At 37.4% G+C, this 15,445-nt stretch overlaps 5 protein-coding genes across 7 annotated transcripts; 2 read left to right on the top strand and 3 right to left on the bottom strand.

The window, feature by feature from the left end:
• Window positions 1–923: 923 nt before the first annotated feature.
• LOC9303573 (proton pump-interactor 1) lies at window positions 924–4,107 on the top strand. 2 transcript variants are annotated; one of them, XM_021016954.1, is made up of 7 exons: window positions 924–1,093; window positions 1,535–1,890; window positions 1,986–2,177; window positions 2,289–2,468; window positions 2,550–2,744; window positions 2,837–3,454; window positions 3,553–4,107. In XM_021016954.1, the coding sequence occupies exons 2-7, from the start codon at window positions 1,540–1,542 to the stop codon at window positions 3,844–3,846; spliced, it is 1,830 nt and encodes a 609-aa protein (XP_020872613.1). In that variant the 5' UTR covers window positions 924–1,093; window positions 1,535–1,539; the 3' UTR covers window positions 3,847–4,107. The 2 variants fall into 2 exon arrangements, with proteins under 2 accessions (XP_020872613.1, XP_020872612.1); XM_021016953.1 differs by having other exon boundaries at window positions 925–1,093; window positions 1,509–1,890.
• Window positions 4,108–4,140: 33 nt separating this feature from the next.
• Window positions 4,141–7,246, bottom strand: LOC9303572. The gene is made up of 5 exons (XM_021016952.1): window positions 6,921–7,246; window positions 6,237–6,716; window positions 4,826–6,073; window positions 4,674–4,744; window positions 4,141–4,555 (listed from the first exon to the last, which is right to left on the bottom strand). Exons 1-5 carry the CDS (start codon window positions 7,017–7,019, stop codon window positions 4,252–4,254), a joined length of 2,202 nt encoding a protein of 733 aa, XP_020872611.1. The 5' UTR covers window positions 7,020–7,246; the 3' UTR covers window positions 4,141–4,251.
• A 1,502-nt stretch (window positions 7,247–8,748) lies between these two features.
• Window positions 8,749–10,117, bottom strand: LOC9305630 (early nodulin-like protein 2). Of its 2 annotated transcripts, XM_021018361.1 has the most exons (3): window positions 9,825–10,117; window positions 9,378–9,738; window positions 8,749–9,323 (listed from the first exon to the last, which is right to left on the bottom strand). In XM_021018361.1, the coding sequence occupies exons 1-3, from the start codon at window positions 10,009–10,011 to the stop codon at window positions 8,915–8,917; spliced, it is 957 nt and encodes a 318-aa protein (XP_020874020.1). In that variant the 5' UTR covers window positions 10,012–10,117; the 3' UTR covers window positions 8,749–8,914. The 2 variants fall into 2 exon arrangements, with proteins under 2 accessions (XP_020874020.1, XP_002867499.1); XM_002867453.2 differs by having other exon boundaries at window positions 8,749–9,738.
• Window positions 10,118–10,218: 101 nt separating this feature from the next.
• Window positions 10,219–11,564, top strand: LOC9303571. The gene is made up of 2 exons (XM_021018363.1): window positions 10,219–11,027; window positions 11,116–11,564. The coding sequence occupies exons 1-2, from the start codon at window positions 10,887–10,889 to the stop codon at window positions 11,371–11,373; spliced, it is 399 nt and encodes a 132-aa protein (XP_020874022.1). The 5' UTR covers window positions 10,219–10,886; the 3' UTR covers window positions 11,374–11,564.
• Window positions 11,512–13,205, bottom strand: LOC9305629 (PRA1 family protein H). Its single transcript, XM_021018362.1, has 4 exons — window positions 12,609–13,205; window positions 12,352–12,488; window positions 11,921–11,992; window positions 11,512–11,841 (listed from the first exon to the last, which is right to left on the bottom strand). Exons 1-4 carry the CDS (start codon window positions 13,058–13,060, stop codon window positions 11,777–11,779), a joined length of 726 nt encoding a protein of 241 aa, XP_020874021.1. The 5' UTR covers window positions 13,061–13,205; the 3' UTR covers window positions 11,512–11,776.
• Window positions 13,206–15,445: the final 2,240 nt, after the last annotated feature.

Raw genomic sequence — 15,445 nt, 5'->3', positions numbered from 1 at the left:
AATCTTCAACTCTCGACGAAACGAAATAAATATCAAACTTATGTTGACTTTCCAAATAGATACTAAACTTTCGTTGACCTGGCCATGTTAGACATGGCGTTAAGTGGGTTAACAGACTATATTAATTGGGTTAATTTTCAGTTAACAGATCCGTAAATTGAAAACTACAGTATTCCCTCCAACAATAAAAAGACGTTTTTTTTTTGTTGTAACTCCTCAATAAAATCTCGAATTTCAAATCATATGAAGATTTAGAGTTAAGAATTTTGCTCGATTTGAGGATCTAAGATTGAATTTAGGAATTTAGTTCAATCGTTATGATAAAACGACGTCGTTTGTTGTTCTAGGAAACTATGTCGTTTTCAATTATCATGTATGTTAATAGAAAATTAACTCTGTTAGCGGGATCTGTTAACCCACTTAACGTCATGACTAATATGAGCATGTCAACGAAAGTTTGGTATTTATTTAGAAAATTAATATAATTTTGATATTTATTTCGTTTCGTCGGAAGTTGAGGATTTAAATCAACGTTTTAATTAATTGGGGATTTTAACGTTATTGTTGGTGTTTATATAACTAAAATTGGATCAAAAGATATCTAAAGTTTTAGTCAAAGTTATGCGTTACTCAAATAGAAAAAAAAACATTAGAAATCTAAAAATAATATCTGCTCGTCATAAAACTTTTAAGTTTTAACATTCAATAAGTCAATAAAAAATAAATTTACGAATAAACCCCTAATTAGCCAAATATGAACAAACAAGGTAGGAAAAGTAGGGACGGCCCAACCGGGAGATTGCAGTAGATTTATACAAATGTGTAAAATATAATTTACCGGTTTAGTAAAAAATACTGTACTAATTAGATTTTAATACGAGAGAGAGAAAGAGAAGCAATTTCGTGGGGTTTCCAAGAGATATATTTTTAGAGATTGAGATCTGACCCCATTTTTTTGCTTAACACACAAAAAATCCTCGGGCAGAGGAAAAAGTTTATAGCGACTCAATTTCTCTAAAAGGGTCTCTTCTTCTTCGTTTGGTTTATCTTCAGATCTCCATTTGTCTCTCTCTCTCCCTCTCTCCCTTTCACGGTATCCTTCCTTCTCTCTTCCCCCTCCCATGTCTCTATTGACTTTAATTTGCTTTGGTTATTGCTGATTTCTTAATTTTAATTTCATACATCTGCTTCTCATCGATCGCCTCTGATCTTTTGCTAATTTGACTTCTTTCCGTTTGTTTTGATTTGACTCTCCGGTAAAGGTTTGATCTTTCGCATGTATTTCGAATCTGCTGTTCTTAGTTTGTTTTCTTGTTATTAATCTTGTTTTGTCTGGATATGCATTTGATGGCGATAATGATCTGTCTTAATATTGAGTAATTGAGCACTTTTATTTACAGATCTTTGCGTTATAGATCCTTTCTTTTGATTTTAATCCTAGATTAGTTTTGGATCCGTTACATCGCAATATATTGTACTGATTTTTTTGATGGTTTTTTTGGTATTAGGATCAATCCTCTGTTTTTTTTTATAGAAACAATGGGCGTTGAATTTGTAAACTCTGGTGGATTTGAGGTTGCTCCGGCTCCGTTCGAGGGGAAACCCGAAAAGAACGGAGGAAAAGGAGATGAAGTCTCTATCAAGTTTGGTTCACACGGTGAGCCACCAAAGAAAGCCGAAGAGAATATCAACAAAGTGTTGAACTCTGATGCACCAAAAAATGCTGCAGAAGAGTGGCCTGCGGCCAAGCAGATCCGCTCTTTCTACTTTGTTAAATACCGTTCTTACACTGACCCGAAAATGAAAGCTAAGCTTGAGCTAGCTGATAAAGAGCTTGAAAAGTTGAACAAAGCTCGGAGTGGAGTTTTGGACAAGTTGAGAGCTAAGAGGGTAAGTTTTTGAACCCTCTTCTTGTCTCGAATGATTTAGGGATTTCATTATTTCTTTATAGTGGTGCTCAAAATGCGGTTTTTGGTAATGCGTAGGCCGAGAGATCAGAGTTATTTGATCTTCTGGACCCGTTGAAGTCAGAGCGTAAGGGATTCAACACTATGTTTGATGAGAAAAGAAAGGAAATGGAACCATTGCAGCAAGCACTGGGAAAGCTAAGGAGCAATGATGGTGGGAGTGCTCGTGGCCCTGCTATCTGTTCCTCCGAGGAAGAGCTCAATAGTATGGTAATTATAATCTACTTGTTCGCTCCATCCTTTTGAGACCTTTTCTTTTTTCGATAGCTTTGGTTGGCCTTTTGTGTATTCTCATTTGCTTGAGTTTTGTGGAAAATGAAGATATACAGCTATCAGTATCGGATTCAACATGAAAGCATTCCCTTAACCGAGGAGAAGCAGATTCTCAAAGAGATCAGGCTGCTTGAAGGGACAAGAGATAAGGTCATTGCTAATGCGGCAATGAGAGCCAAAATCAAAGAATCTATGGGTCAGAAGGATGATATCCAAGGTCAAGTTAAGGTAAGAGAGTTGTGGTCGGATTCTTGCAGATTTAGTCTGTAGAAGTTGGTTTCATATTTTCCTTTGTGATGCTTTTTGCAGTTAATGGGTGCTGGTTTGGATGGAGTGAAAAAGGAGAGACAAGCAATTTCAGCAAGGATCAATGAGCTGAGTGAGAAGTTGAAAGCTACGAAAGATGAGATTCAGGTACTGGAGAATGAGCTCAAGACTGTGAGCGAAAAGAGAGACAAAGCCTATTCAAACATTCATGACCTCAGGAAGCAACGGGATGAGACGGTACAAACACATACTTTCGGCCATTTTCTTGTGATGAAGAATGATTTGTGCCAATTAGTAATCTTTGATTTTTGTATACTTTTCTCATACAGAATTCCGAGTATTACCAAAACCGTACTATGTTGAACAAAGCTAGAGACTTGGCTGCACAAAAGAACATAAGCGAGCTTGAGGCACTCTCCACTGCCGAGGTTGAGAAATTTATTGCCCTTTGGTGCAGTAAGAAGAATTTCAGAGAAGCTTATGAGAAGAGAATCTTGCAATCACTTGATAGTAGGCAGCTGAGCCGAGATGGACGGATGAGGAACCCCGAAGAGAAGCCTCTGATTGCTCCAGAGGCACCACCATCAAAGGCAACGCCTTCTGAAACTGAGGCTGTCCCTAAAGCTGAGGCAAAGCCGCAGCCAAAGGAGGAACCAGTCACTGCACCTAAACCAGATGCTACTGTTGCTCAGAATACTGAGAAAGCTAAAGATGCAGTAAAAGTAAAAAATGTTGCAAATGAAGATGATGATGATGAAGTATATGGTCTTGGAAAGCCGCAGAAGGAAGAAAAACCGGTTGATGCAGCTACGGCAAAGGAAATGAGAAAGCAAGAGGAGATTGCCAAAGCCAAGCAAGCCATGGAAAGGAAGAAGAAGCTGGCAGAGAAAGCTGCTGCTAAAGCTGCTATAAGAGCTCAAAAGGAAGCTGAGAAGAAAGAAAAGAAGGAAATTACCTTTTCTTTTTTTGTTGTACCTCAATGCTCTTTGCATTCTTCTCTCTTTTCCATTCTAACAGTTCTCTCCATCATTTTTGTGTGTTGCAGGAGCAAGAGAAGAAAGCCAAGAAGAAGACCGGAGGCAACACAGAAACCGAGGCTGAGGAAGTTCCAGAAGCTTCTGAGGAGGAGATTGAAGCTCCGGTGCAGGAGGAGAAACCGCAGAAGGAAAAAGTCTTTAAGGAGAAACCAATAAGGAACAGGACCCGCGGTAGAGGACCAGAAACGCTCCCGAGAGCGATCCTTAAGCGTAAGAAGTCGACTAATTACTGGGCTTATGCTGCTCCAGCGGCTCTGGTGGTACTGTTGCTTCTTGTCTTGGGTTACTCCTACGTTCTCTAGATCGAACGGAGAGATCAAGCGAAGGTGTCTTGTTGGAGTTTGGAATACTTAAAAACTGGATTTTTGCCTTCTTGACTCTTAAAAAACTCATAAGCTTATGCATCATTTACATACGAGTAGAGACTCTTTTCTTTCAAGTACTTTTACATCTTCACTCCTTTGTTGTTTTCTCTTCTGTTGTTGAGGCTTTAACTTTGAAGGAAGAAAACAGTTTTTGTTACATTTTATAGTTTTTCAGTATGTACTGCTTGAGATTTGATATTTCTTTTTGTCTCTTTACTCTTTGCAAGGGCGTTGGGTCTTAAAATTTCCACGAATAATAGAAACCATTTTTACATAATTATCAGAGGCTAATAAAGTAATGACATTTCTACATGATTAACTCTTTTACAACAGAAGATACACTCAGCTTTTAGACACTCTTCCTCTGCTCTCTCTCCAAGCCTTTTTCTTCTTATTCCACCTTTGGTTAGCAATCTTTTCCGACTTCCACCGCTGCTTCCGAAATCGTTCTCTCCCTTTTAGCCAATCGGAGTAGTCCTTACCGGGCTCACACGCTATGAAATCTGCCAACTCGTCCACATCGGTTTGTCTCAGGTTACCTTTTCCAGTCATACACCACAGAAATTTCTCCCCATTGCAGCTTTCCTCTTCAACACCAACTCCTGAATCCGGATCATTCTCTGGATCTTTAGCTTCGGACACCTTCCTGCACAACCATGGAGTAAGATATAGTAGTTGGTTAAAGATCTCATGAATGCATATATTATCATAGACTATGAAAGCGAAGAAGAGAAATCAATAGGATTTTGCTGGTCTATACATACCCCATATACAAAGTTCGGATTTTATGAAACTTCAAAGCAACCGCCCCGCTCTGTTTCCTATCTACTGCAGTCTGTACCATATAATCATACTGATCCAATTAGAAAAGCGCAGAATTCAGATGTTTTGCAAAGAGATTTTAGTTATAACTTACCTCGTCAGCTTTACCAGAAGCTGCCAAGTTTTTGGAACCACTTGATGGTATGGACGATGAAAGATTTTCTGAGTGTCCAACTGAATCCCCAAGTGCTTCCAAGTCACCCCCTTCTAGGATGAATAAATACAGAGATATCACAATTCCAAAAATAGAGTCCTTCACTAGAAAGTCAAGCTTGAGTGCAAAGCTTACAGACAGTAAGCCTGCAAAGTGCATAAGCATCCACTTAGATTTCACATTTCTGTGAGGATGAGATTCCAGTCTCTCGCGCAGGAAACTTTGACAGGGCAAATGAACACTGAACTGTTCAAAACGTTGAACAACATCCATCATGGCTTTGTATTCCTTGCAAGCTCGAACATCACCTACAGCTTCAGATCGAAGCCAGTTCCAATTCCTGAGAACCCGGATGGCTTGCAACATCGAACAAGTCATGAACTTAAGTGTGGATGCAAGTAGATATAGATCTTCCATACTAGATGTGTTGTATTTTTCCAACACAGAGTCCACAACATCATCAGAACTAGCTCTAAGTATCACGCAACCAAGAATTGTTAAGGTCTGAGACAACATATTTTCCGAGCAGGAGCTATCAAATATACACAAGCTTTCCTTAGCGTATGCAACAGAATACGCTACCAGCTCATTGTTTTTTCTCTTCGCATTATCACTTTGATATGAATCCCATGAATCCTTTAGCTTCAGTGTAACATCATTAACTTTCGTCAGTGTTGAGGGCAAAACACGATGTTCAAAAGCCACCCGAGACTTACTCGTCAAAAAACCAAACTTCCCAGATGAGCCTTTCGCACTCTTAGACATGTGTATCTTATACAACACAACAGACTTTTCAAATGCATCAATATAGTGATCAATAAGTTGAAGGTCTAATCCCTTAATGCATGGATGTGAACAAATACCAATGGCGTCAGACACCAATAAAACCACATAGGCATGGATCATTCTTGGTGCAGAGAACATAACCGGGTTTAGCAGCAAGGACACAGCAGCACTCATGCTTATCTGGGGAGTTCTAAATGCATTACCTTGCTTCCAATATAATCTCTCAACACACATTTGATTCGTTTTCTCATCAGAAGTTGAGATGATAAAATGAGCAGAAGCCATTTCTACCACACCGGCCCTATCATGCTTACTGAACAGTCTACATGAGGAGAATGCAGAATCAACTACGAAAAGAAGATCCCTGATTGACTTATTCACCAAAATCTCATCCATGAAAACCTGTTAATATAAAGAGTTAGGGACATAATAAAAAAAGCCAGTGGGCATAACATTGTCTTAAAAAAAATTCAACTTAGAAGCCCTTGCCAAAGGTTTAGTCAAAAGCCACAAGTTTCATAAGAAGTCCAAGAAATAAAATGACACAAATTTGTCAACTTTTTACCTCAATCCCTGTACAAAGAAACATATGGCGAGGATCAAAAGAACCGTCCTGCGTGAATACAAAAGAACAATCTCCATTTCTTGCACAAACCAATCTAGTGAGGATCGAGAGAAGAGTTTTGGCCTTCTCCAGAACCAGCTCTTGTTTGGGCACAAGTAAACTCATGATCTTCATACAAGACTTTAAGAACAGAGTGGCTAATTCAATACTATCTTCTGTGCTTGCAAATGTGGGACAAGCTTCAGCCTTTTGTTTGAACAAAGTAGCGAATAGGTTTTTGAAACTCGTATCAAGCTCTGTGAACAAAACATCAGAGAGGTAACAGACATCCTCGAAACTGATCAATTCCACTTGCTCTCCCCTGAATTTGATATTCCAATAATGTGAAGCAACGTCACAATTCTCCCAATTTATTGGTTGGGTTAATGATAAAGGACCCAGAAGGCACAATAAACGTTTCAAAATTGGCTTCTGAGAAACCTGGAAATTCAAAAGAACTTGGATGATTATTTCGAAAAACCCTAAATTGCTTCACGCCCTTAAAAATCATTACTTTTGAGCACGAAACTACTTCTAGACAAAATTTGGGAAACTACTCAGAATCTAAGCATTGCCCAGTAAATTCCGAGAACAGAAACCAAGATGCAGAAAGAAACATTGTACTCGAAATTGAGCAAATTGTACCTGAGAGGACGTAATTGCTGAAGCGAGGGATCGGAATAAGTTGACGGAATCTGAGACCTTCGAAGCAGGGCGTTTCTTACTGTTTCGCTTGGCCGTCATCGCCGTAAGGAAAGAGGAGAAACTGCTTCTATCGGTGAGGTTCTCGATTTGAGGCACTTTTTGTGGTGTGGCGGGAAAGTACAAAGTACCCGTCGTTTTTGTGCATTCCAGACGACACGCAGTTTATGAAGGAAGAAGGCCTGTTTGTTTGGTCACAAATGACCAGGTTACAATTAAGTTGACACTCTTGAGTTTCCGACTTTGGATTGTCCGTTTTCTACCTAAAGAATAAAGATTTGTTATTAGATTCGATATGTTTGATGTTGTTTTCTCCGGACAAAATTAGTCAGTCGCAGATGCTGAACTCTTTTTTGACTTTTTAGATTTGAACAACAGCAAGAGTGTTACTGTGTTAGTGAACTCAATCTTGTTTTGGGCTCTTCAAATTGGGCTTGTTCATCAAAGTTTTGACAAGCTTAGTCACAGAATATGGACAATTATGTCATATGACACTTGATTTTTGTGTTCCATGATTTCTTATTTTTTGTTTTGCCTGGTTGAAGGTTTTTTTAGAGGAACTTGGTGCTTGGTGGGTCCGAGATAGAGACACTATGTATTGTCAGTTGTCACTGTTTCTGTATCCAAGTTTAAACACTTGGACGATTCGTAGCATACGCCACGTTTCTCCGTCGAGGGGTCTGTACTAGCTAGCGATGATACAATGGCTCCTTGTCACGTGTACCTCTCATAGCCTTGCAACATAGCTATCGTCTTTATTATCTTTGGTCTCATTCACAATAACACTACTTTGGTTCTCTTCTTAAAATTTGTTTTTTCTAATACAATCTTTCAGCCTCAGTTAAATTCATTTATTCGAACAAAAATAGTGTTAACATCCCGAAAATGGGAGTTTACCACAAACTCCAAATGATTTTCTTTATAGTGATAAATTGGTAAAGTAACGTCTCAAACGCTCTAAATCGGATGCACATGCACTGAATGCAAAACTATTGTAGGTCCATAGTTTTCTACTGCCGACAGAGAGAAGAAATAAGCAAAAATTCAATTTGGTAAAGTAAAGTGAAAATACACCGTCGACGAGAAAATGGGAAGAAAAGTCAGCAAGACTTGTACCTATCTTGTTAAGATCATAAAATAAAAATAAAGTAGAAAATAAAAAGAACTTTCTTGCATGAGTGATATTGACATACAGAAAAGAAAAGCATCAAAAAATACAGCAAGACTTATGTCTTTCCCTTACGTGGGAGCTTTAGTAGGTAAATGAAATAAAGGGAGTTCAATGAAAAGTAACTTTCTTGCATTATACTCTATAATGTGATTGTAAAAGCATTGAACCACCAGTTTTCATTTGATGAAAAGAAAAAAGCATTGAAGTATTGAACTATATGTAAATGCAGCTTCGTACGACCCAACTTCATATAATCATATCCATCCATTCAAATTTAAACGAAATAAACAGCATTTAACTATTTTTAGACCTAACAAACTAGTACTATTAAAGTTTTTGTGCTTGAATAATAGTTAATGTTACTTGTGATCGATAGATGTAATCGTTCCTTTCTAAATGAAAAATTCCAGACATAAAACAGAAATTTGTTTTTCATCTTCTTATAATGTGTTTAGTGTTACTATTCAATTACTAGAAAACAACAGATACTATCTTCTAAGACTTCCAACATGGAATTTGAGTGTCAACACTCGCATATATGTAAACGTAATTAATATATGTATCACATAATGTTGGTATCTAATGACTGAAGTTATAATGTTTAAGGAACACAAGTGTCTATTATTTATAACGAAACAACGATCCAACTATACTCAATAATACGGAATCACAATGGGATCCAAAAACAATTTAAAAACAAAGTCGAAACTAAACCGAAACAAGAACAAATAATAGAATCCGACATGAAACAAGTCTCCAAGTGTTCTTATGCTGACAGAAAGATGGTCAAAACCAAACTTAAAACCGTAGTAATAGACATAACGGCCATACCATTCGCCGACGATTTTTTCTGCCCTGGAGCTCCCGCCGGCGTAGTGATATCACCGGAGGCTGATGGACCATCTCCCGAAGGACCCATCCCCGAGCCTGACGGAGAATCTGACGGTGAAGAAGAAGTAGAGCCTCCCGGAGCCAAAGATGGAGAAACGGCGGGTGAGTTTGAAACAGGGGTTGAAGATTTAGGTGCCATTGGTCCAGGTGGTGAAGTCATCGGAGCAGAAGACGGAGGAACAGTGGAAGATGATTTGGGTGCCATTGGTGCCGGCGGTGAAGTCATCGGAGCGGAGGATGGGGAAACAGGGGAAGTGGATTTAGGTGGAGCCGGGGGAGAAGTCGCCGGAGAAACAGGAGTATCGGATTTAGGAGCCATTGATCCCGGCGGTGAAGTCATCGGAGAACCATGGGAACCGGATTTAGGGGCCATTGATCCCGGAGGAGAAGTAGTAGGAGAAACAGGGGAGGAAGATTTAGGCGAGTGGGCTCCTCCCGGCGTAGAACTTCCCGGTGCAGCAGCGTGAGGAGGCTGAGCCGTTGATGGAACCTTAGCAGATATGACAACAACAGCAAGCTTTTGACCCTTCTTACAGTTATCTTCATTGCCACTGATGAAGTAAAACGGACCATAACGATCAAGAGAGATCTCAGAATCTCCATCGTCCACTCTTTTGATCGGATTCTTTGAATTACAAGCGTCGTAATCAGCCTTGTTTACCTCTACCACCGAGTCAGCTCCCTTAGCGTAGCTAAAATCTGCAAGAATCAAAAAAAAGTTTCAGAGAAAAGTTCACACAAGTTAAAGAAATGACACTAACAGGTAAGAGAGAGAGATGATATACAGAGTGTGTCGTGAACAAGGAAACGGTTTCTTCCAGACCAAGATTCGTAATTTTCAGGTGGGTTTGGAACCCACGCGCCGCTGCCTCCGACCTTAAACTTCCGTGCGTCGGAGATAGTGAAGAACGTAGAAAGAGAGAGGAGGATGGTGAAGAAGAAAGAAAGGCTTTTCATTTTTAGAAAGGTCATGGTTTTCAAAAGGTGTGAGAAGATAAGAGAGACAAATGGGTTTGTGTGTATGTAACAATGTTTATATAGAAATGAAGCGTTTCTAATGGTGGAGATAAAATGAGAAATGGGCTAAGGAAAGTGAAGCTTTTTGTCTTTATGATGGAGAGAGGTCGATTTTATGGTTATACGTGTTAGAAATTGAATCTCTGTATCTACTCGTTTTCTCTCATAAAAAGAAGATATTGCTTCTTCGTATCTGCCGACGTGTTTAATTTTATTCTTTTTGGGATTTGAAGTTTTAGTATGAATTTATCCCCGGAAAAAACGCATTAAAGAGCAACTGATTGTGTGGTAAGAATCGGATTCAACGAATCATATGCCATTTTCCATTACTATATCTGAGAGGATACCAAAAAGTCTTAAATCTTGTATCTGGTCTTGAATTACAAATTCATTTTCCATTTGATATGAGAATTCCGAAAAGCTTTAATCACATCTACATTAGTACATACTGGTCTCCTACGAATTTCCCACAAAAGAAACTTGCGAACCCGGAAGAGTGGTACTGGTGGTGGTAGTCTAGTAGATCCAATCACACAATGACACACAAGTCACATAAATCCCCAAATGTACAACACTTGCTACATTTTGATTTATGGGCTGGGCTTAGATTTGGGCCCTATATTTTCTTCGAGTTACTGATAAGAAGACTACAGAGTACAAGAATCACTGAATCAGCTTTTGCTCTTGTCGCTTTGAAGACACGTGAGAAGCACAATGATTAAGCACGTGTTCTTCTCCCGACACTAACTCGATCCTCAAATTACTTCCATCGGTGTGTAGGTAGATACATGAGAGCGAGAGACTCATATGTTGATCTGAAAGTGTAGGAAATGGCGGCTATGTTTTTAGCAAAGAGAGGAGGCATAAACATATACAGAGCTTCTTCATTACAGAGGGATTACAACAACGGTGCTCGATCTGTTGCTCATGGAGTCATTACCATCACTAACTCTCGTTACTTCAAATCCCACGTACGTTTTTGAAATTCGTTGAAGCTAGATTGATGCATACAAAAGTCGTTGAGGTGTTTTCCCTTATTTTTTTTCGAAAATTCTGCAGGGGAACAACGGAGGAGAGAAGTCAAAAGAAGAGGCGATGGGGACAACTACAGATGGTAAGGCTCCGAATGTGACGTTGAGTCATGCGGCTGATACAGCCAAAGAAGGATTGAAACGAGCCACCGATGCAGCCATCAAGAAGAAGAATGAAGATGCGAGCAAGCCCAAGAGTGTAGAGAGTGACGAAGGAGATGATCAGGAGAATGTAGCTGTGGGTGATGATGGAACTGTCAAAGGCCAAAATCAGTCAGCAGGATGAGAATATTATTCTTCGTTATAAGAATTTATAGTTATACCAAATAAAGTGGAATGTTGGTGACTCTAAACCGTGTGATATGTGTTTATTTATGTAGAAAACCATCTGTTGTTCCTTTTTTCCTCCATAGTTTGCAGTAGATGACAATAATAACAATTTCTTATTTACCTAAATAAAATTTTCTATTCTCACCATTCAGAAGCTTTTCCTTTTAGTATTTATTACAATGTGTGTGATTTCTTCTCTGTTTTAGATGATGTCTAACATTCACACTTTCTTAATCTACCATCTAGGCTGCTATTGTTGTCTGCCTCTCTCTGAGTTTGAGTTACCAAACACTACAATTCTTGATTTCCAAAACTGCTGATGAATCTCATTCAGAATCCAAAACTCTTGTGGATGCGGTTTATCTCCCTCGAGGTGGTTTCTTGGATGGCGTGAGCTTTCTGAACCCAGCATGCAATATCATAACTACATATAGACATAGAAAAGTTTCAGAGGTCATCAACGGCCATACAGCTAAAGACTTGACCATTGGTTAGTTAGTTACCTGAATAACTGATCGCAAGAGCAGAGAAAAGAGCCATTTGGACATTCAAAAACGTCAGAAGAACCGCTGTTACTGCAAGTAGAAGAAGCAAGGAAACGAGTTAAGGTCCATTCTACTATATAATCCATTAACAGTTTCAGTTCCTTGCTAATACCATGTATGATCCTATTGGAACTTTCAAAACATTACATCGAATGAGCTCATACTCTTATCCCGGAGTGATAATAAGAGCTCAAGTGATTTAACTAAACAAGCAAATCGACAGAACAATTTGATCAAAAGATTCCCAGAACCCAAAACTCTCTCTTTTGAATTCATATCAAAACGTTTTCAGCATTCTGTGACTATAAAACAAGTTGCAGAACTACAAATACCACCATGGCCCTATCTTCAATAAGCAACAAACAGGAACAAAATGATCGAAAACTCACCGCACTGTCCAATACCGATAGAGAATTTCCTCATGGAAGGGTGACGATCAAATTTCCATCTATCACTGCAGAATTTGAACAGCTCCCAAAGGGCTAAGCTTGCTAACAATCCCACCAATGCAAGTGGCATCTGATATCTACAAACACCAAAAATCGACACTTCAATTCCAACTCAATTTCAAGATTCATACTTTTAACCTAATCAAACAATGTCTAAATCTTTAGCCTTTATCCAATTAAGAGTAATGGGTCCTCACAGTGCACAAGCGAAGAAGACGATGAATAACGTAGCGTAATTCCTAGCGAACCGTTTGATATTCTCATGAACTCTCATTCTCGCTTGCTGAGAAGACGACGGGAACGAATAAGAGTCACAATTGCCAAAGAAACCGGTGGTCCACGGTGGCGTATCTCCGGAAAAATCATCGGCGGAGAGCTTGGAGAAAGGGTTAATGGTAAGAAGAGAAGAGACAGTGACGAGTCGAGACAAGAGAGAAGCGAAGAAACCACCGGTGATGGATGAAACGACATCGTCAGACGCCGCAGAAGTTGCGGCAGCTGAGGATGAAACGGAGGCGGAGGAGGAAGCGGCGGCTGCAGCGGCGGAGGTCCGGTGATCGAGGAGCTCTAGGTAACCGGAATCTCGAAGCCAAGATTCGAAAGCAGGATCGGGGACGCTTAGAGAGAGAGGATTAGGAGAGAAAGCCATTGTTCTTGTTGTCGCCGCGATTATCCGTAGTTACGTCGTCTCCTCGGTCTTCCCAAAACAATTTACAATAAATTGCAATTAGTGATCCAAAACATCTTCATAATTGCTAAAATAGTGCTATAAGATAAATTCTTGTTAATTTTACTCTTATAGTTTTATGAGATTATTTCTTTGTCCCTTTTTCACAAAAAATGTATTATGAAGAAAATTTATGTAACCATGACTTTATGTTTGATGTTCCGTGTTAGTATTGTATTAATCTATTATCTTACTGAATACATTTTATATTAGATGAAACATGCATGCACGAGACTAAATATCATTTTAAGTATCACTAGGATCGGACCCGCGGTCCACCGCGGGAGAATATTGATTTACATACGTTGATTTTAATATTGTGCATGTTTTTAATAGAACGAATCGTGTAGTGTACTTATAAATATTCCTAATAACAAATTGTAAAGAAAATATTAAATTGTTTATAATTAAACCAATCATATTAATTATGATTTACAAAATGAAATTTTGTGTTTTAGAATTCAAAAATTAGACGAATCATGGGAATTAAAGCAGTCAAAATAGGTCCAAAACCGCGGGTTGAGCCCAAATCATCTCACTATTGAGCAGATTTGGGAAAATATATTAAACCAGCAAATAAGCGGGCCACATGGATTGATTCGCAGTGGGTCATCGGTTTTCATCCGCGGGTTGGCGGATCAACCCGCATGATAGTATTTATTGATAAAAATATAATTTATTCAACATGTGGTAGTTTAAAAAACTTTTAATAAATGAAATTATAATATTTATAAATATAATGATATATAAGATTATAATCTCTAAATTTTTTCTAATTTATTTATTTCTTTAAATTTTGGTTACTCTAAAATTATTTAAACAAAATCCACGGATAACCCCGCAAATCAGCATACATTCGCGCGACGGGTTTGTGTTTCATATATGCTACCCGCGGGTCGTGCGGACAGACTAACTACATGCCAAAATATATTTGGCCTATTGCAAAACAGGCTTGACGGGATGAATCAACTCGTTTTGACAGCTCTAATGGAAATATTATTTAGTCATACAACACAATGGAGTTTGGACATAGGAATAATAGAATATGTATCTTATTTGTTAGATGAGAGATTGAAAGGTGAAATATAATGATTAAAAAATAATTAATATTTTTCATGATTCACAAAATTTAATAAATATTTATCATCTTGTTGAATAATTCTAAAAATCATATTCAAGAAATCTTTATAATTTGAAAATTAAACTTCTTTGGTAAGCTATAAGTATGAAAATACCATAATTTCGATTTAATCTAATTAAATTAAAATTAGTTACATATATTTCATATCTATTTAATTTACATGACCAAAATAAAAAAAAAATCTATTTAATTTATAAAATAGATGGGTTAGTTGTGATAAATTTTCTAGAAATCTCTAGAAGCAAGTAAGATATCTTTTAATTAATGATAACTGGCTAAAATAAGCAAAATTAATGTGAAAAACATTGATTATTATGGAATTAGTTCCAAAAGTATATGAACAAATATATTATACGTAATTAATGTATAATATTGTTTGGAATATGATTTTATAATTAGTTACCATAAGTACAATCAAATTTTATTTGATTTCCATAAACATTTGATTTTAGTTCGATTTTTCATTATTAATTCGAATTTATATTCCTAAAAAATTTCAAAGATCCGATTTCAGAATTTCGGGTCAATTTTCTGATTTTGACCCGACCCATTTACATTTGTACTTCTCTTTTAATAGATAGAGATATCAATTATAAAATAAAAGTTATTCTATGAATTAAGATAGCATATATAGTTTTTTAAAATATAATAACAGGAAATTATTAATTAAATCCCATTATTCTAAAGCGTAATTATATGATATTCTGGTATGTACTTGTTTTTTTAAATGGAAATAAATATATTGATACAGTATATCATAATAATAAATAGTTTTCCTAAGAAGAACTATACAGTGAATAGAACCAGGTTATTGGATACAGGTATTAATTAACAAGTGATTTTGAAATATGTGTATAGAAAAACATATGAGAGACACATGTCTACTAATAGTATAAGATAATAAATTTTCTTATTTTGTGTAAACAAATGTTCACAGAAGAAAGGTTTTTCGAAAGGTAATATTGAATTGAAAACTCTGTATTTAGCCAAGTATTATTTAACGAGTTTGAGATTTTATCCTCAATGATCTAATATATTAATGGGATCTAATCCACGACATAAATAGAGAAAAAAAACAGAAGCATGTACGTATATATTTTCAGGACTTTTATTAGGAAAAAAATCATCAAAAGTGAAAATAATCAAAAAGCTAACTAAAGAAAGTT

This window comes from Arabidopsis lyrata, assembly GCF_000004255.2.
Source record: "Arabidopsis lyrata subsp. lyrata unplaced genomic scaffold ARALYscaffold_7, whole genome shotgun sequence".
NCBI classification, from domain to species: domain Eukaryota; kingdom Viridiplantae; phylum Streptophyta; class Magnoliopsida; order Brassicales; family Brassicaceae; genus Arabidopsis; species Arabidopsis lyrata.
The sequence above is the reverse complement of the archived record's forward strand: the minus strand, read 5'-3'. Positions and strand labels throughout refer to the sequence as shown.